The 20,272-nt window shown below is 41.2% G+C and overlaps 3 protein-coding genes and 2 pseudogenes across 4 annotated transcripts; 4 read left to right on the top strand and 1 right to left on the bottom strand.

Annotated features, from left to right (window-relative positions):
- Positions 1-605: 605 nt before the first annotated feature.
- On the bottom strand, positions 606-6,978 carry LOC147303550 (XK-related protein 8-like). Of its 2 annotated transcripts, none has more exons than XM_086280909.1 (3): positions 6,696-6,978; positions 4,410-4,657; positions 606-2,326 (listed from the first exon to the last, which is right to left on the bottom strand). In XM_086280909.1, the coding sequence occupies exons 1-3, from the start codon at positions 6,935-6,937 to the stop codon at positions 1,647-1,649; spliced, it is 1,170 nt and encodes a 389-aa protein (XP_086137035.1). In that variant the 5' UTR covers positions 6,938-6,978; the 3' UTR covers positions 606-1,646. The 2 variants fall into 2 exon arrangements, with proteins under 2 accessions (XP_086137035.1, XP_086137034.1); XM_086280908.1 differs by lacking the exon at positions 6,696-6,978 and adding an exon at positions 5,148-5,613.
- Positions 6,979-7,345: 367 nt separating this feature from the next.
- LOC147303549 (uncharacterized) lies at positions 7,346-9,614 on the top strand. The gene has a single exon (XM_086280656.1). It carries the CDS (start codon positions 7,467-7,469, stop codon positions 8,931-8,933), a length of 1,467 nt encoding a protein of 488 aa, XP_086136782.1. The 5' UTR covers positions 7,346-7,466; the 3' UTR covers positions 8,934-9,614.
- Positions 9,615-10,501: 887 nt separating this feature from the next.
- Positions 10,502-12,622, top strand: LOC147303548 (uncharacterized). Its single transcript, XM_086280655.1, has one exon. It carries the CDS (start codon positions 10,771-10,773, stop codon positions 12,283-12,285), a length of 1,515 nt encoding a protein of 504 aa, XP_086136781.1. The 5' UTR covers positions 10,502-10,770; the 3' UTR covers positions 12,286-12,622.
- A 1,707-nt stretch (positions 12,623-14,329) lies between these two features.
- On the top strand, positions 14,330-16,089 carry LOC147303547 (uncharacterized; annotated as a pseudogene).
- A 2,263-nt stretch (positions 16,090-18,352) lies between these two features.
- Positions 18,353-20,272, top strand: LOC147303546 (uncharacterized; annotated as a pseudogene).

The following is a 20,272-nucleotide window of genomic DNA, read 5'->3' as shown; positions in this document are numbered from 1 at the left end:
GCTGGGTCCACATCCTCATTTTAGGTTTGACAGCGTAGGTAAAGGTGAGTGCTTGGACATGAACTTAGCCTGGTAGATCCCCAAGGAGGGAGGGTGGGGCACGTAAACGAGAATGAACAGCTTGCAGAACTGGGGGAACATATATAGATGACAACCGGAAGGAGCGTGTTTGGAGGCGTGGTCGCACTCCTGAAATTCCGATACATAATCTCTAATATAAGAGCACAACTCAATAGTATTTTGTACAACTAAAATAATGAAATTACAATTTAAGATAAAGTGTTGTTTGTTCCAACATACATCAAAATGTATTCATTATATAAAATAAGTTACAATAGAATTTGTTTCTTCTTTTCGGTAAAAGTGTGTTTAATTTATAATAACATTTGTCTCCTTTTGTTTGGATTCATTTGCACACAGAACTGAAAGTGACCGACAAAGCTTTAAACTATTGTTTCATATAGCTCTAAACCTAATATTATACGTTTCAGCCATTAAAAAAAAATAAAATAATTGACCACATAATCATAAATAACCCACTGCAGAATAGTCATGTCATACAAGGATTTATTTCCATTAAAACTAATAATAATAATAATAATAATAATAATAATAATAATAATAATAATAATAATATTAGACAAAATATACTTTATCCCAAAGTTGGGAATTCTGTTACAATAGATTAATAAATTAACTTAAACACATCAAACAAACTTAAGTAGGCACTATGTGACATAAATATGTTTTGTAGCTTCATACACCTTTTTAAATCCAAGTTTGCTTAACATAAAAAATAAAAAAATTACATTATTGATTGTAAAGGTCATCAACACTGGGAGTCAAACGGAAGGCATTGGCATCTTTTCACCATGTAGCAGCCTTAACGTATTTTAGATGCGTTGTGTTATATCCACATCAGTCCAAGTGATCTTGGCAAACACTGTAGAAAAACAGTCTGACACTGAGCCATCTATATTATTCAAAAATGGCAGCCTTATCACATGTTTCAAATCTAAACCAGAATAAATCTGTATTAGGAGAGAGAGGTGCTCTATTGCTCAAGAAATCAAGATTTCAGGTCCATGGAGGCTGTCTGGGGATTTTAAGGCAACTCATTAATTCTGTAAAACAGAACATTTGTACTTTAGACTTGAGTAAAGTACAGTTTACAATAGTGCAACATTGTTAGAATATTGCTTTGTTATAATAAAGAAAATATATTTTTTAAATTAGTTTTTTTTTTTACACCGTTATATTCTTCAGAAAAATAAAAATAAAATTTTTTTTTTTTAAAAAAGCAGTGCAATAATATTTCAAAAAGATCTCCATAACAGTTTCAAACATGCATGTTACTGACCTGAAAGCCTGTCCTTTTAAAGGAAAACAAAAGACTGATGTCTAGAAATGTTTTGTTAGATGGTAGCACCACTTAATGAAGAGCAGAAAGTGCTTTTAAGAATTTGTCTCCAAACTAAGTTGAGTAATGCCTTGTGAGAATGTATGAGTGATTGGTTAGGAAGCAGGTGATCCACAATATCACACAGCCTTTATGATCTAGCTTTAAAAAGTAGCTGGTTTCATGACATCTGCATGACTGAGTCTCTTTGTAGCCTCCACATCCTGTGGATGTCAAATGATGCAGGTCATGAGTAGAAATTCTTGGCCAGCTTCCTCATTCTTTTATTGTAGTGTGCTGAGACTTCTGTTGCAGAGCTCATCATGCGGAAGTCCACCTGATCTACAGATTGCTGCTCATCGCTGTCAAGGTTTGGGTGGAAGGACTTATAATAAATAACTTTGAGTATTAGACCGAGGATGTAAACCACAACAACACAGACAGCTGTGATTAAAGCGTACGTGGGCTCTATCACAAAATCAGGAGGATCTGTGCTCATCTTCCAGCACCACACAGCACAGAGGATGCAAATATCAGTCAGCATATACCCGTGATAGAGCACAGTCCTGTACCGCGTCTTCCCCTCGGCCACATTAAACCAGTCGAAATACCAAATGAGGCCAACAGTGGCTCGATAAAGCCATTCTCCACAAGGACTTTCCATGAACTCCGTCTTGGATCGCCAAGCGAAGAAGAATAAAACCAGCCAAGAGCAGATGAAGTGGGTGAAGATGAAGCAGGGCAGCACGGAGGCGAAAAGAGCGAGGGCAGTGAGACGAGAAGAGATGAGAACCAGGTTCCAGATGAAGTAGATGACTGATGAGGTTATTTGCTGCTTCTTCTTGTCAGGCAGGAAAGAGCGCAGCGAGCGATGATAGGTCGTCACAGTGAAGGCGATAGCCGAGGCCGAGCCGACGGCCTTCAACACTGAGGGAAACGAGAGGCAGCGTTAGAAAGTCCAGAAATGACTGAGAAATCTTGTTAAGCCAGGTGATTCTGTATGAAGACGAACAAATCTTGAAAGTATTCCAACCTGATCACCTCAGAATCACCAAACTTTTAATGCAAGATAACATTAGTGCATTTACTGAAGCCAGGGGGAAAATTCCAACAATGACAATATCACACGTGGTTAGAAGCCGTTAAAGGTTTTCCCTCAATGAATTATGCAAAGGAGATCAAAAATCCAAGGTACTAGTGGTCGTTTCTCTACATCAGAAACATAAGCTGTTGGAACTCTAATATATCAAATCAGATTGGTGCTCACAGTTGGTTGCAATAAATGTGTTTGACAAGAAGGAGATTTTGACTATCTCCTGTACATACAGTGGCTTGCAAAAGTATTCAGCCCCCTTGAACTTTCCCACATTTTGTCACATTACAGCCACAAACATGAATCAATTTTATTGGAATTCCACGTGAAAGACCAACACAAAGTGGTGCACACGTGAGAAGTGGAACAAAAATCATACATGATTCCAAACATTTTTTACAAATAAATAACTGCAGAGTGGGGTGTGCGTAATTATTCAGCCCCCTTTGGTCTGAGTGCAGCCAGTTGCCCATAGACATGCCTGATGAGTGCTAATGACTAAACAGAGTGCACCTGTGTGTGATCTAATGTCAGTACAAATACAGCTGCTCTGTGACGGCCTCAGAGGTTGTCTAAGAGAATATTGGGAGCAACAACACCATGAAGTCCAAAGAACACACCAGACAGGTCAGGGATAAAGTTATTGAGAAATTTAAAGCAGGCTTAGGCTACAAAAAGATTTCCCAAGCCTTGAACATCCCACGGAGCACTGTTCAAGCCATCATTCAGAAATGGAAGGAGTATGGCACAACTGTAAACCTACCAAGACAAGGCCGTCCACCTAAACTCACAGGCCGAACAAGGAGAGCGCTGATCAGAAATGCAGCCAAGAGGCCCATGGTGACTCTGGACGAGCTGCAGAGATCTACAGCTCAGGTGGGGGATTCTGTCCATAGGACAACTATTAGTCATGCACTGCACAAAGTTGGCCTTTATGGAAGAGTGGCAAGAAGAAAGCCATTGTTAACAGAAAACCATAAGAAGTCCCGTTTGCAGTTTGCCACAAGCCATGTGGGGGACACAGCAAACATGTGGAAGAAGGCGCTCTGGTCAGATGAGACCAAAATGCAAAACGCTATGTGTGGCGGAAAACTAACACTGCACATCACTCTGAACACACCATCCCCACTGTCAAATATGGGGGTGGCAGCATCATGCTCTGGGGGTGCTTCTCTTCAGCAGGGACAGGGAAGCTGGTCAGAGTTGATGGGAAGATGGATGGAGCTAAATACAGGGCAATCTTGGAAGAAAACCTCTTTGAGTCTGCAAAAGACTTGAGACTGGGGCGGAGGTTCACCTTCAAGCAAGACAACGACCCTAAACATAAAGCCAGGGCAACAATGGAATGGTTTAAAACAAAACATATCCATGTGTTAGAATGGCCCAGTCAAAGTCCAGATCTAAATCCAATCGAGAATCTGTGGCAAGATCTGAAAACTGCTGTTCACAAACGCTGTCCATCCAATCTGACTGAGCTGGAGCTGTTTTGCAAAGAAGAATGGATAAGAATTTTAGTCTCTAGATGTGCAAAGCTGGTAGAGACATACCCTAAAATTCTGGCAGCTGTAATTGCAGCAAAAGGTGGTTCTACAAAGTATTGACTCAGGGGGCTGATTAATTACGCACACCCAACTTTGCAGTTATTTATTTGTAAAAAATGTTTGGAATCATGTATGATTTTCATTCCACTTCTCACATGTACACCACTTTGTGTTGGTCTTTCACGTGGAATTCCAATAAAATTTATTCATGTTTGTGGCTGTAATGTGACAAAATGTGGGAAAGTTCAAGGGGGCCGAATACTTTTGCAAGCCACTGTATAAAGTTATAAATGAACTTATAAACAAAAAAAAGAAGAGGAAACAAAAAAAAAAAAGCACACAGATATAAAGAACACGTGTCCATTAAGAATTGCACCTGTAATAAGATCTGGATGGCCCTGCTGCAGAAAGATGGTGAGCATGAGCGTGAGCTGCGGGGCGCTCTCTGCAAACGTCTCTATGATTCGTAACATGCTCAGATCGTGGTTCAACGACACGGCTATGCTCTCGGAATCAGGCTCCTGTTCATCTGCAGAGGAACCCGTATGTCGGCTGGCACCATTCTCAGGGTCGGGGATCTTCTTGTAGAAGCTTTGCACGGCCATTTCCAGGACTCCTGCATGCCTGCGAAACAGGAAAATATGAAACATAACCAGTTAGACTGAATCCTCCCGTCAAATATGCTGCATTGAATTTCTAAGGAAGCATGCACGAGAGAAGAAAACTACAATCCAAATAATATCAGGTTCACCCACTCAGCATGGAGACAGGAAGGAGCTGCATTACCTCATCAGCTCAGCTATTGTAAACCAGAAAACTGAGGCATGACTCATGTTTCAGATATTTCCCAGGTCTCAACTACGGGTTTACACACAGACATATATAAAGCATGGCGAAACGAAACCAAAAATGTAATCTGTGGATAGTTTATTACAGCAGACAGTCAGGTGCACAACATTGTAGTAACCGTAGATTTTCAGTCTGTATGGGACGGTCAGGGTGGCACCCTTAGATAAGCTGAACTTCTTAAGTATTCCCTGCTTACACCTACTTCAAAAACAAAAACAGGCACTTTGCACTTATAGTTATTATTTAAAAAAAAAAAAAAAACTACCTGAAGTAGATTCCCAGCTGAAATACGTGGAGCAGCTTGAGCTGCCTCGGGGACGGCAGCTTCTCGACCTTTGTCTTCCTCTCAAAGTCGTCATAGCTGTACCAAAGCCAGCTGTAAGCCTGAGTGAGCAGCGACGAGCCCAGGAGAAACAGCACCAGCACACCGAGGTACACGTAGGCCCTTTCCTTATAAAAGGACACAGCAGCCAGTACATCCAAAACAACGTCAAGCACGAACAGCGGCAGGCCCACACAAGTGAAGAAGAAGTCCCAGCAGTTGTATTTAAACTTGGTCCGAGTACCTGACATGTTCTCTGCGTGCCTCTGACACAGCTACACGTTAACATTGACAGCTGATTATGATTCAAGCAGCAGTTCTGACACAAACGAAAGCAACGACCAAAGTTCAGCGTTTAAAAACACCTCCTACAGTCTGACCCGCCCATGTTTGCAGGACCGTCTTAAAGGCACATCGAGGTATTTCACACACGTACACGCCTGCTATTGACAGCCGCCCCTTTAACATTAACTGACGGTATTTCCACACAGAAGTTAATGGCTTACAGTAAAATCTAAAGTAAATCTAGTAAAAACAAACAAATAACAAATAGAAAATTTTAACAAATGTGTATTTTTATTGCAGGGAATAGGTTAAAGTTTAACAACAAACACTGAGCCTCACTTTTGATACTCGCCGACAACATGAAAAAACGTGGATTCAAACACTGTCTCGCAGGTTTTTGTAATAAAATGCCTCATATATTACAAATAATGCTGAATCTTTGCTGAATCTTTAGGCCAGTACACGTACTGAACTTTGAACTAAGATTGAAGTAAACAAAGTTGTTTTTTGTTTTGTTTTGTTTTTTACATTTGAACGAGCTAAACAAACACTGGATGAGTGAATAAAATTAACACTAAATCTGGTACCTGAACACACTGAAATCTCTTCATTTTTAACATATTTATGGCTGTGATGAATCAGCATCTCTCTCATGTGTTTTAATACCTGTGACATCACGGTCATGAGCCTGCACACAGACGTCGTGTTGAACAGATGGCGCTGTGGTGAGGTCAGAATAACTAAGAGCTGATTGCGCTCAAAACTGAGACTTTTTGTCTGATTGTAAACAGCCTTGAAAGTTAAATGTTGCTACCAGGAGCGTCGTAGTGGAGGCTAAAGGGACGCTCAGATAAAGACACCCACGGAGGCAAAGGAGGGAGGCAGCAGTAGGTCTGGATGCAACACAAAACAGCAAATAGCTGCTTTTAAGATTGATTAAGAAATACTGCATTATTTTCTAAACACAAAAGAAGTCATCTTATTTCAATATATAACACAAAAAACGAAGACACAATTTTTTTCCCTAGTAAAAAAAATCAGCGCAGTTCGCCCGCTTGTACTAAATATTATCCTTCCTACCTTATACATAAGCAACAGGCACATGACACGTTCATATTGACCCACAGTCGTGTGAAGCTGTAAAATGTGAGTGTTTAATGAGGGTCTGTACAGCTTTGGAGTGTGTTAGTGTGTGTTTGAACTGACCTGAACCTCCTCTCTGTGGGCAGAAGGTCAAAATCCTGCAGAGGATCTGTGTAGCAAATAGTGGGGGAAAAGATGTGAGAAGGGCTGATGGAAGTGAAGAGAGCGTGAAAATTAAGGGTTTCTACCACAGAGAAGAGCTTCTGTGTCAGGGGTGAAAATAGTTTTAGGGTAAATGTAGAAGAGAGATGAATCAAAAAAAAAAAAAAAACCAAACATATTTCTAATTGATGTATGAATTTCATTGTAAAATTCTGAGAGCCTGTTCTTTGTGTTCTTTCAACGAGCCAGTGGGCGGGGCCTGTCTAAGACATCAGAGGAAAGAGAATCAGGCCTGACGTCACAGTCGCCCTATGACAGCTGGGATAGGCTCCAGCGCCCCCCCCCCCCCCCCCCCCCCCCCGCAACCCTGAAAAGGATAAGCGGAAGCAAATGGATGGATGGAAATTTAAAAACAAACAATTTCTAATTAATGTATCAATTTTTAGAGCCTGTTCTGTGTGGGCGGGGCCTATTTTCAATGAGTGTACGTTGTTGTGGGGGCCTGTCTCAAACATCAAAGGAAAGAGAATCAGGCCTGACGTCACAGTCAACACAAGTCTATAAATTGCCAGGTGAACCTGCACACAGGACAAGCACGTTTCTTACCTACAGTCACGAGCAAGTGTCTAGACGAACTTTTGTTCTGCTACAGACAACTTTAAACCCTGATTCATATCTGAATATCTGACTCATTGTACCACAGTAGATTTGTTTCACAGTTAAATATCAAAAATGAGCTACGAGAAAGGAAATCCAAAATTTGTATGCACTCTCCCACAGAGTAAATTCTACGACTTTATTCAGGCTAGGAAAACCTTCGAAAACACTATGTCTGAGACACTCAAACAGCTGAATGCCCAAATTTCAATGGTACCCACCAAGCCGGACCAAAATGAGATCCAAGCTGGAGAACTCACTGATCAATCAGCTTCATGCCCAGTTCAAATGAACAGTACCACCAAAGAAAAATGGGATCAGGCCTGTTCATATCAGGAAAAGACCAGAAACTTTGACCTTGAGATGAACCGTCTTAAAGAGCAGCTTCAGCAGAGGGACAGTGAAATCCTGATCCTGAAACAGGAGAAGGACAGTCTGTCTGCCGAGCTCACGCAGTTTCAGAAACATGAAGGAAATCTGAAAAAAACTCTGTGGAAAGAACAAACACAGAGAGAGAATCTGGAGCGGGAGAAAAAGGTCCTGGAGGAAGGAAATAAGAAACTCCTGGAAGAGCAGAAAGTGGTAAACGACACAAACAAAAAACTTAAAGAGGCCATAACAAAATTTAAGGAAGCAAACGAAGCATGTAAAAAAGAACTGGAGGCCATGAAAGCTCTGCAACTACAGAGTGAAAAGAGAGAAATTTTTACACAGGATCATCAGGAAGCATCTGGGACGACACAGAAGAAAATCTTCACAGCTGAAAAACAAGACTTTGATAAAATAAAGTCTTGTTTGTCTGGCTCAGATTTAGGTCCTTCTGACATCAGTCTGGCATCTGATTGTCTGAGTGGGGAAAAGTTGTGTGTCAACATACTGATCCAGTTGGTGGTTTTTCAGGCCATAGAGAAAAAATACAAGCTCTTCACAGAGCGCCTCACTCCTGACTGCATCAGCGATCGTCTGATTGAGAAGATCTGGCCTGAAATCAAGCACAAACATTTGGATCTGTCCCCAAAACGGCTGAAAAATCTAGACAAGGCCATTCTCAAGGATCTTTGCAAAGCACACAACTGCAAGGAAAAACATTTGATTTTTAATCTGAGGGAACACCTTGATAATATTACTGTCCCAGCCTTCACCAAACACCTGTTGTCATTACCAAGAAGAGTACTCAGTGTCTCTAAACACAGAGAAGAGTACAAGGAAGTGGTGAAAAATCTCACTAAAGATCTGGTATTGCACGCTATGAGCCAAGAAAATGATACAATGGATCCAGGAACATCTGATTTTATTATAGAGAAGCTTTCCCATAAGATCTGGATGGAAATTTTGTCCAAAAGCTACAAAATGTCCTGGGAGAACATTGAACAACTCGCCCTGACAGTGTACAACGACCTTAATGAAAAGTGGCCTTCTCCAGTACTCTCAATGAAGTCGAGCAGCCTGGCGGTTGACAAAGAAATCGTCAGCAGCTTCAAAAAACACGCCAAACTGAGGAGTCAAAACATCATCTTTAGGGTTTTCTCGTGTGCACGCTAAAATTGAACTGAAACGTGCATGCGACTATGTGACAAAACTCTCAAAGTGGCTTAAATTATTCATTTAAATTTGGCATCTAAGTTTAATTTTAAAACCAGAGTGGTTAAAAAGAACCCCTCTTCTTCTCCCAACTTCCTTCCCTCATCACCAACTGGCCGAGGCAGATGGCCACCCCATCCCAGAGCCTGGGTCTGCCGGAGGTTTCTCTCTTTTAAAAGTGAGTTTTTCCTTCCCACTGTCGCCAAAGTGCTTGCTCTAGGGGGTTAGTTTTTGTGCATTCTTGTAGGGTCTTCACCTTACAATATAAAGCACCATGAGGGAAGTGTTGTTGGGGCTTGGCGCTGTTTCTTAGCTCAAAATGTCCAATTACAACAGGACATTTTGAGTTAAGAAACAGCGTCAAACCACAAATTAAAATAAAAAAATTAAATGAAAAAAAACAACTGTGACTTTGTGCTTTGTTTCATTTGCTGTAAATTTGCTAAGAATGTAATATAAGATTAGAATAGTGTTTATTTGTCTGCTTATTTATAAGGAACTCCATTAGCTTCCACAACAGTGGTTGCTAGTCTTCCTGGGGCCTAAGCCATCAAATACAATCAATTAAAATATTACACAATAAAGTGGATTTTATATGAAAGTGCAAAATTCCTCCTCTGCCACACTCCTGGCTGTAATCTAAAGCACAGCGTTAACATAACTTTATGGCAGGTCAGGTACTACCATAAACAAGGTATAGCGTCACATCAGCAGTGACAACATCAGTGACATCGCTTCACGTCCTTTATAAGATTTTTTTTTTCCTGATGTGTCATGATTTTTAGTATTCCCCAAAATCCGTAATTAGTAATAAGCTGTTGAAAAATAAAAAGATCACCTTAAAAAAAACTAGTACACATATTCTCTGTGTTTTAATTGGATGCAGGATGAAAGCAAACATGTCACACTGATGTGTTACAGCATTTTTCTTTTTTTAAATGAGTGAAGTTATCAAACCAGAAGCCAAGAGGCTTGATGTTGTGTCCAGTCCTACTGGATCCCTACTGTCTGTTTAACGAGCAGGCTGTGAAGTGTTAACAGCTCAATGTTGCTCTTTTTTTTGGCACCTGTTAGATGTTTAGTAATGATGCTGGATTCCTGATTCCTTGCAAGCTTTGTTTACTATGTAACTGAGAGACATTAGATGCAAGCAGCTTGACTCCCGGGGGCGGGTCTAGCGTTAGACGTTTTCTCACTGGCTGCGTGCGCAGAGTATTACTTTGAACAGGAATAGGAAACAAGCATTAATGAACAATACTAATCAGATGTTCTACAGCACCTGAAACATTTGAACAAGCTAAACAAACCCTGGATGACTGAATAAAATTAGCACTAAATCTGGTACTTGAACACAGTGAAATCTCTTCATTTCTAACATATTTATGGCTGTGATGAACACGCAGCGCTCTGAAAATGGGCTTAGGTTAAATTTAGAAGAGGGATGAATTAAAATTTAAAAATAAACAAAAACATTTTTCAAATTAATGTATGAATTTAACTGACAAATTCTGAGAGCCTGTGGGCGGGACCTATTTTCAATGGGCGGGACCTATTTTCAAACATCAAAGCAAAGAGAATGAGGCCATGACATCACAGTCACCAAAATTCTATAAATAGGGGTGAAACAGCACACTGGTCAAGCACGTTTCTTACTTACAGTCACGAGCGATTCACTAGACGAACTTTTGTTCTGCTACAGCCAACTTCAAACCCTGATTCACATTTGATTATCGAATTCACATCTGAATATCTTATTTAGTGTAACACGCTAAATTTGTTTCAAAGTTAAATATCAAAAATGAGCAATCAGGAAGGAAAACCAGAATTTGTCTTCACTCTGCCAAAGAGTGCACTCGACAACCTCATGCTGGTTAGGAAAGCCTTGCAAAACTCTCTGACTGAAAACAAACTTTTAAAAGAGGGTGAAAGTAGAGCCAGACAGCAAATCAAACAGATGATGACTCAAATTTCAAACATGCGCACCAAGCTGGAGCTGTATGAGAACCAAGCTGCAGGAGTCACTGACGAATCAGTGTCGCGCAAACCGCAGGTGAGCAGCGCCACCAAAGAAAAAGAGCAACAGACGTGTTCAGATCAGGAAAAGGTCAGCAACCTTGACCTTGAGATGAACTGTCTGAAAGAGCAGCTTCAGCAGAGGGACAACGAAATCCTGATGCTGCAACAGGAGAAGGACACTCTGTCTGCCAAGTTCACGCAGCTCCAGAAACATGAAAGAGATCTGAAAGAAACTATGTGGAATGCTCTGTGGAAAGAACAAACACTGAGAGAGAATCTGGAGCAGGAGAAAAAAGTCCTGGAGGAACAAAATAAGAAACTCCTGGAAGAACAGAAAGTGGTGAAGGACACAACAGAAGAAGTCAAAGAGGCCATCACAAAATGTCAGGATGCAGAGAAAGAAGAGAAAGAACTGGAGGAGGACAAGAAAGCTCTGCAGCCACAGAGTGAGGACTCCAGCGAGATTAAAGAAAGTCAGGCAGAGACAAACATACCAGAAATGCAGACAGAACTGGACACGCAGAGAAAAGAATTAGTAGAGTCTCAGACTGAAACACAGGAGACGGCAACCCCAGAGTCGTCCTCATCTGATTGTCTGAGTGGGGAAAAGTTGTGTGTCAACAAAGTGATTGAGTTGGTGGTTTCACAGGCCATAGAACAAGTCTCCACTAAATACAAGCTCTTCACAGAGCGCCTCACTGCTGACTGCATTAGCGATCGCCTGATGGAAAAAATTTGGCCTGAAATTGAGCTGAAACATTTGGATCTATCCCCCAAATGGCTGAAAAACATAGACAAGGCCATTCTCAAGGATCTTTGCAAAAGACACAACTGCAAGGGAAAATATCTGATTTTCAATCTGAGGGAACAGCTTGATAGTATTACTGTCCCAGCCTTCACCAAACACCTGTTGGCATTACCAACAAGAGTACTTAGTGTCTCTAAACACAGGGAAGAGTACCAGGAGGCTGTGAAAAATGTCACCAAAGATCTGGTAATGCACGCTATGAAGGGAGAAAATGAGGCAGCTACATGGAATGCAGGAACATCAGAGTTTATTGTACAGAGGCTTTCCCACAAGATCTGGAACAAAATTTTGTCCAAAAGCTACAAAATGTCCATGGAAAACATTGAACAACTCGGCCTGAAAGTAGCCAATGATCTCCGTGAAAAGTGGCCTTCTCCAATACTGTTAATGAGGTCAAGCAACCCAGTGGTTGACGAAGCGGTCGTCAGCATATTCAAAAAACATGCCAAGCTGAGGAGCCAAAATGTCATCTTGAGGGTTTTCTCATGAGCACGCTAAAATCGAACTGAAACGTGCACGTGATTCTGTTACAAAACTCTTAAACTGGCGTCAAATATTCTTTTAATTCAGCAACCTAAATTACATTTTAAAACCCCAACTTCCTTCCCTCATCACTAACTGGCCGAGGCAGATGGCCACCCCCATCTCAGAGCCTGGTTCTGCCGGAGGTTTCTCTCTTTTAAAAGTGAGTTTTTCCTTCCCACTGTCGCCAATGTGCTTGCTCTAGGGGGTTAGTTTTTGTGCATTATTGTAGGGTCTTCACCTGACAATATAAAGCACCATGAGGGAAGTGTTGTTGGGGCTTGGCGCTGTTTCTTAGCTCAAAATGTCCAATTACAACAGGACATTTTGAGTTAAGAAACAGCACCAAACCACAAATTAAAATTAAAAAATAAAATGAAAAAAAAAACAACTGTGACTTTGTGCTTTGTTTCATTTGCTGTAAATTTGCTAAGAATGTAATATAAGATTAGAATAGTGTTTATTTGTCTGCTTATTTATAAGGAACTCCATTAGCTTCCACAACAGTGGTTGCTAGTCTTCCTGGGGCCTAAGCCATCAAATACAATCAATTAAAATATTACACAATAAAGTGGATGCAAAATATCCACAATTTGGCTCTTATATCCACAGTGAGATTTTGCAATTGTGAAAATATAAGCATATAAATATCAATAACACTGAGGCAAAACACACCAATAATGTTGTTTAGATATTCTACTTTCCATGTTCCAGATCCCCAGAATTGATATTTTCACCGAATGGTCTTTTCTGTCTGCCAGTGTGTCATGCAGGTTTCAAGATTAATAAGCGCTGACACTCAACCTGACAAAGTGTGAATTTGCCAAGGCCACTGTAACATACTTGAGCAGGGAAGTGGGACGTGGTCAGGTGCGGCCCCTTAGCGCCAAAGTGGTGGCGATTAATGAATATCCCACACCTAAACAAAGGACTTGAACTGTGCAGATTCCTGGGAATGGTAGGTTATTACAGGAACTTCTGCAAAAACTTCTCCTCCATAGTCCAGCCATTAACTGATCTACTTAGTCCAAAAGTGGATTTTATATGAAAGTGCAAAATTCCTCCTCTGCCACACTCCTGGCTGTAATCTAAAGCACAGCGTTAACATAACTTTATGGCAGGTCAGGTACTACCATAAACAAGGTATAGCGTCACATCAGCAGTGACAACATCAGTGACATCGCTTCACGTCCTTTATAAGATTTTTTTTTTCCTGATGTGTCATGATTTTTAGTATTCCCCAAAATCCGTAATTAGTAATAAGCTGTTGAAAAATAAAAAGATCACCTTAAAAAAAACTAGTACACATATTCTCTGTGTTTTAATTGGATGCAGGATGAAAGCAAACATGTCACACTGATGTGTTACAGCATTTTTCTTTTTTTAAATGAGTGAAGTTATCAAACCAGAAGCCAAGAGGCTTGATGTTGTGTCCAGTCCTACTGGATCCCTACTGTCTGTTTAACGAGCAGGCTGTGAAGTGTTAACAGCTCAATGTTGCTCTTTTTTTTGGCACCTGTTAGATGTTTAGTAATGATGCTGGATTCCTGATTCCTTGCAAGCTTTGTTTACTATGTAACTGAGAGACATTAGATGCAAGCAGCTTGACTCCCGGGGGCGGGTCTAGCGTTAGACGTTTTCTCACTGGCTGCGTGCGCAGAGTATTACTTTGAACAGGAATAGGAAACAAGCATTAATGAACAATACTAATCAGATGTTCTACAGCACCTGAAACATTTGAACAAGCTAAACAAACCCTGGATGACTGAATAAAATTAGCACTAAATCTGGTACTTGAACACAGTGAAATCTCTTCATTTCTAACATATTTATGGCTGTGATGAACACGCAGCGCTCTGAAAATGGGCTTAGGTTAAATTTAGAAGAGGGATGAATTAAAATTTAAAAATAAACAAAAACACATTTCAAATTAATGTATGAATTTAACTGACAAATTCTGAGAGCCTGTGGGCGGGACCTGTTTTCAATGGGCGGGACCTATTTTCAAACATCAAAGCAAAGAGAATGAGGCCATGACATCACAGTCACCAAAATTCTATAAATAGGGGTGAAACAGCACACTGGTCAAGCACGTTTCTTACTTACAGTCACGAGCGATTCACTAGACGAACTTTTGTTCTGCTACAGCCAACTTCAAACCCTGATTCACATTTGATTATCGAATTCACATCTGAATATCTTATTTAGTGTAACACGCTAAATTTGTTTCAAAGTTAAATATCAAAAATGAGCAATCAGGAAGGAAAACCAGAATTTGTCTTCACTCTGCCAAAGAGTGCACTCGACAACCTCATGCTGGTTAGGAAAGCCTTGCAAAACTCTCTGACTGAAAACAAACTTTTAAAAGAGGGTGAAAGTAGAGCCAGACAGCAAATCAAACAGATGATGACTCAAATTTCAAACATGCGCACCAAGCTGGAGCTGTATGAGAACCAAGCTGCAGGAGTCACTGACGAATCAGTGTCGCGCAAACCGCAGGTGAGCAGCGCCACCAAAGAAAAAGAGCAACAGACGTGTTCAGATCAGGAAAAGGTCAGCAACCTTGACCTTGAGATGAACTGTCTGAAAGAGCAGCTTCAGCAGAGGGACAACGAAATCCTGATGCTGAAACAGGAGAAGGACACTCTGTCTGCCAAGTTCACGCAGCTCCAGAAACATGAAAGAGATCTGAAAGAAACTATGTGGAATGCTCTGTGGAAAGAACAAACACTGAGAGAGAATCTGGAGCAGGAGAAAAAAGTCCTGGAGGAACAAAATAAGAAACTCCTGGAAGAACAGAAAGTGGTGAAGGACACAACAGAAGAAGTCAAAGAGGCCATCACAAAATGTCAGGATGCAGAGAAAGAAGAGAAAGAACTGGAGGAGGACAAGAAAGCTCTGCAGCCACAGAGTGAGGACTCCAGCGAGATTAAAGAAAGTCAGGCAGAGACAAACATACCAGAAATGCAGACAGAACTGGACACGCAGAGAAAAGAATTAGTAGAGTCTCAGACTGAAACACAGGAGACGGCAACCCCAGAGTCGTCCTCATCTGATTGTCTGAGTGGGGAAAAGTTGTGTGTCAACAAAGTGATTGAGTTGGTGGTTTCACAGGCCATAGAACAAGTCTCCACTAAATACAAGCTCTTCACAGAGCGCCTCACTGCTGACTGCATTAGCGATCGCCTGATGGAAAAAATTTGGCCTGAAATTGAGCTGAAACATTTGGATCTATCCCCCAAATGGCTGAAAAACATAGACAAGGCCATTCTCAAGGATCTTTGCAAAAGACACAACTGCAAGGGAAAATATCTGATTTTCAATCTGAGGGAACAGCTTGATAGTATTACTGTCCCAGCCTTCACCAAACACCTGTTGGCATTACCAACAAGAGTACTTAGTGTCTCTAAACACAGGGAAGAGTACCAGGAGGCTGTGAAAAATGTCACCAAAGATCTGGTAATGCACGCTATGAAGGGAGAAAATGAGGCAGCTACATGGAATGCAGGAACATCAGAGTTTATTGTACAGAGGCTTTCCCACAAGATCTGGAACAAAATTTTGTCCAAAAGCTACAAAATGTCCATGGAAAACATTGAACAACTCGGCCTGAAAGTAGCCAATGATCTCCGTGAAAAGTGGCCTTCTCCAATACTGTTAATGAGGTCAAGCAACCCAGTGGTTGACGAAGCGGTCGTCAGCATATTCAAAAAACATGCCAAGCTGAGGAGCCAAAATGTCATCTTGAGGGTTTTCTCATGAGCACGCTAAAATCGAACTGAAACGTGCACGTGATTATGTTACAAAACTCTTAAACTGGCGTCAAATATTCTTTTAATTCAGCAACCTAAATTACATTTTAAAACCCCAACTTCCTTCCCTCATCACTAACTGGCCGAGGCAGATGGCCACCCCCATCTCAGAGCCTGGTTCTGCCGGAGGTTTCTCTCTTTTAAAAGTGAGTTTTTCCTTCCCACTGTCGCCAATGTGCTTGCTCTAGGGGCTTAGTTTTTGTGCATTATTGTAGGGTCTTCACCTTACAATATAAAGCACCATGAGGGAAGTGTTGTTGGGGCTTGGTGCTGTTTCTTAGCTCAAAATGTCCAATTACAACAGGACATTTTGAGTTAAGAAACAGCACCAAACCACAAATTAAAATTAAAAAATAAAATGAAAAAAAAACAACTGTGACTTTGTGCTTTGTTTCATTTGCTGTAAATTTGCTAAGAATGTAATATAAGATTAGAATAGTGTTTATTTGTCTGCTTATTTATAAGGAACTCCATTAGCTTCCACAACAGTGGTTGCTAGTCTTCCTGGGGCCTAAGCCATCAAATCCATCCATCCATTCGCTTCCGCTTATCCTTTTTCAGGGTCGCGGGGGGCGCTGGAGCCTATCCCAGTTGTCATAGGGCGAGAGGCGGGGTACACCCGGGACAGGTCGCCAGTCTGTCGCAGGGCCAACATACAGGGACAGACAACCATTCGCACTCACTTCCATTCGCACATTCACACCTAGTGACAATTTGGATTATCCAATTAACCTATCCCCACTAAGTGCATGTCTTTGGACGGTGGGAGGAAGCCGGAGTACCCGGAGGGAACCCACGCAAACACGGGGAGAACATGCAAACTCCACACAGAAAGACCCCGGCCTGATGGTGGAATTGAACTCAGGAACTTCTTGCTGTGAGGCAACAGTGCTAACCACCGTGCCACCGTGCTGCCCAATCAATTAAAATATTACACAATAAAGTGGATGCAAAATATCCACAATTTGGCTCTTACATCCACAGTGAGATTTTGCAATTGTGAAAATATAAGCATATAAATATCAATAACACTGAGGCAAAACACACCAATAATGTTGTTTAGATATTCTACTTTCCATGTTCCAGATCCCCAGAATTGATATTTTCACCGAATGGTCTTTTCTGTCTGCCAGTGTGTCATGCAGGTTTCAAGATTAATAAGCGCTGACACTCAACCTGACAAAGTGTGAATTTGCCAAGGCCACTGTAACATACTTGAGCAGGGAAGTGGGACGTGGTCAGGTGCGGCCCCTTAGCGCCAAAGTGGTGGCGATTAATGAATATCCCACACCTAAATAAAGGACTAGAACTGTGCAGATTCCTGGGAATGGTAGGTTATTACAGGAACTTCTGCAAAAACTTCTCCTCCATAGTCCAGCCATTAACTGATCTACTTAGTCCAAAAGTGGATTTTATATGAAAGTGCAAAATTCCTCCTCTGCCACACTCCTGGCTGTAATCTAAAGCACAGCGTTAACATAACTTTATGGCAGGTCAGGTACTACCATAAACAAGGTATAGCGTCACATCAGCAGTGACAACATCAGTGACATCGCTTCACGTCCTTTATAAGATTTTGTTTTCCTGATGTGTCATGATTTTTAGTATTCCCCAAAATCCGTAATTAGTAATAAGCTGTTGAAAAATAAAAAGATCACCTTAAAAAAAACTAGTACACATATTCTCTGTGTTTTAATTGGATGCAGGATGAAAGCAAACATGTCACACTGATGTGTTACAGCATTTTTCTTTTTTTAAATGAGTGAAGTTATCAAACCAGAAGCCAAGAGGCTTGATGTTGTGTCCAGTCCTACTGGATCCCTACTGTCTGTTTAACGAGCAGGCTGTGAAGTGTTAACAGCTCAATGTTGCTCTTTTTTTTGGCACCTGTTAGATGTTTAGTAATGATGCTGGATTCCTGATTCCTTGCAAGCTTTGTTTACTATGTAACTGAGAGACATTAGATGCAAGCAGCTTGACTCCCGGGGGCGGGTCTAGCGTTAGACGTTTTCTCACTGGCTGCGTGCGCAGAGTATTACTTTGAACAGGAATAGGAAACAAGCATTAATGAACAATACTAATCAGATGTTCTACAGCACCTGAAACATTTGAACAAGCTAAACAAACCCTGGATGACTGAATAAAATTAGCACTAAATCTGGTATTTGAACACAGTGAAATCTCTTCATTTCTAACATATTTATGGCTGTGATGAACACGCAGCGCTCTGAAAATGGGCTTAGGTTAAATTTAGAAGAGGGATGAATTAAAATTTAAAAATAAACAAAAACACATTTCAAATTAATGTATGAATTTAACTGACAAATTCTGAGAGCCTGTGGGCGGGACCTATTTTCAATGGGCGGGAACTATTTTCAAACATCAAAGCAAAGAGAATGAGGCCATGACATCACAGTCACCAAAATTCTATAAATAGGGGTGAAACAGCACACTGGTCAAGCACGTTTCTTACTTACAGTCACGAGCGATTCACTAGACAAACTTTTGTTCTGCTACAGCCAACTTCAAACCCTGATTCACATTTGATTATCGAATTCACATCTGAATATCTTATTTAGTGTAACACGCTAAATTTGTTTCAAAGTTAAATATCAAAAATGAGCAATCAGGAAGGAAAACCAGAATTTGTCTTCACTCTGCCAAAGAGTGCACTCGACAACCTCATGCTGGTTAGGAAAGCCTTGCAAAACTCTCTGACTGAAAACAAACTTTTAAAAGAGGGTGAAAGTAGAGCCAGACAGCAAATCAAACAGATGATGACTCAAATTTCAAACATGCGCACCAAGCTGGAGCTGTATGAGAACCAAGCTGCAGGAGTCACTGACGAATCAGTGTCGCGCAAACCGCAGGTGAGCAGCGCCACCAAAGAAAAAGAGCAACAGACGTGTTCAGATCAGGAAAAGGTCAGCAACCTTGACCTTGAGATGAACTGTCTGAAAGAGCAGCTTCAGCAGAGGGACAACGAAATCCTGATGCTGAAACAGGAGAAGGACACTCTGTCTGCCAAGTTCACGCAGCTCCAGAAACATGAAAGAGATCTGAAAGAAACTATGTGGAATGCTCTGTGGAAAGAACAAACACTGAGAGAGAATCTGGAGCAGGAGAAAAAAGTCCTGGAGGAACAAAATAAGAAACTCCTGGAAGAACAGAAAGTGGTGAATGACACAAAAGAAGAAGTCAAAGAGGCCATCACAAAATGTCAGCATGCAGAGAAAGAAGAGAAAGAACTGGAGGAGGACAAGAAAGCTCTGCAGCCACAGAGTGAGGACTCCAGCGAGATTAAAGAAAGTCAGGCAGAGACAAACATACCAGAAATGCAGACAGAACTGGACACGCAGAGAAAAGAATTAGTAGAGTCTCAGACTGAAACACAGGAGACGGCAACCCCAGAGTCGTCCTCATCTGATTGTCTGAGTGGGGAAAAGTTGTGTGTCAACAAAGTGATTGAGTTGGTGGTTTCACAGGCCATAGAACAAGTCTCCACTAAATACAAGCTCTTCACAGAGCGCCTCACTGCTGACTGCATTAGCGATCGCCTGATGGAAAAAATTTGGCCTGAAATTGAGCCGAAACATTTGGATCTATCCCCCAAATGGCTGAAAAACATAGACAAGGCCATTCTCAAGGATCTTTGCAAAAGACACAACTGCAAGGGAAAATATCTGATTTTCAATCTGAGGGAACAGCTTGATAGTATTACTGTCCCAGCCTTCACCAAACACCTGTTGGCATTACCAACAAGAGTACTTAGTGTCTCTAAACACAGGGAAGAGTACCAGGAGGCTGTGAAAAATGTCACCAAAGATCTGGTAATGCACGCTATGAAGGGAGAAAATGAGGCAGCTACATGGAATGCAGGAACATCAGAGTTTATTGTACAGAGGCTTTCCCACAAGATCTGGAACAAAATTTTGTCCAAAAACTACAAAATGTCCATGGAAAACATTGAACAACTCGGCCTGAAAGTAGCCAATGATCTCCGTGAAAAGTGGCCTTCTCCAATACTGTTAATGAGGTCAAGCAACCCAGTGGTTGACGAAGCGGTCGTCAGCATATTCAAAAAACATGCCAAGCTGAGGAGCCAAAATGTCATCTTGAGGGTTTTCTCATGAGCACGCTAA

The sequence above is a fragment of the Aulonocara sp. 'chitande type north' Nkhata Bay genome, linkage group LG22, assembly GCF_057382095.1.
Source record: "Aulonocara sp. 'chitande type north' Nkhata Bay isolate Kocher_YH1m ecotype deep benthic linkage group LG22, A_spYH_male_GT1.1, whole genome shotgun sequence".
Lineage (NCBI taxonomy): Eukaryota > Metazoa > Chordata > Actinopteri > Cichliformes > Cichlidae > Aulonocara > Aulonocara sp. 'chitande type north' Nkhata Bay.
Note: the sequence above shows the minus strand (reverse complement) of the source record. Positions and strands in the feature narration are given on the sequence as shown.

Coding starts and splice junctions, on each gene's coding strand:
- LOC147303549 (XM_086280656.1), top strand. CDS start 7,467: ATGAGCTACGAGAAAGGAAATCCAAAATTTGTATGCACTCTCCCACAG.
- LOC147303550 (XM_086280908.1), bottom strand. CDS start 5,455: ATGTCAGGTACTCGGACCAAGTTTAAATACAACTGCTGGGACTTCTTC. Junction 4,658..5,147: donor CAGCTGGGAATCTACTTCAG/GTAGTTTTTTTT, acceptor CCTGTTTCGCAG/GCATGCAGGAGTCCTGGAAA. Junction 2,327..4,409: donor CCATCCAGATCTTATTACAG/GTGCAATTCTTA, acceptor CGTTTCCCTCAG/TGTTGAAGGCCGTCGGCTCG.
- LOC147303548 (XM_086280655.1), top strand. CDS start 10,771: ATGAGCAATCAGGAAGGAAAACCAGAATTTGTCTTCACTCTGCCAAAG.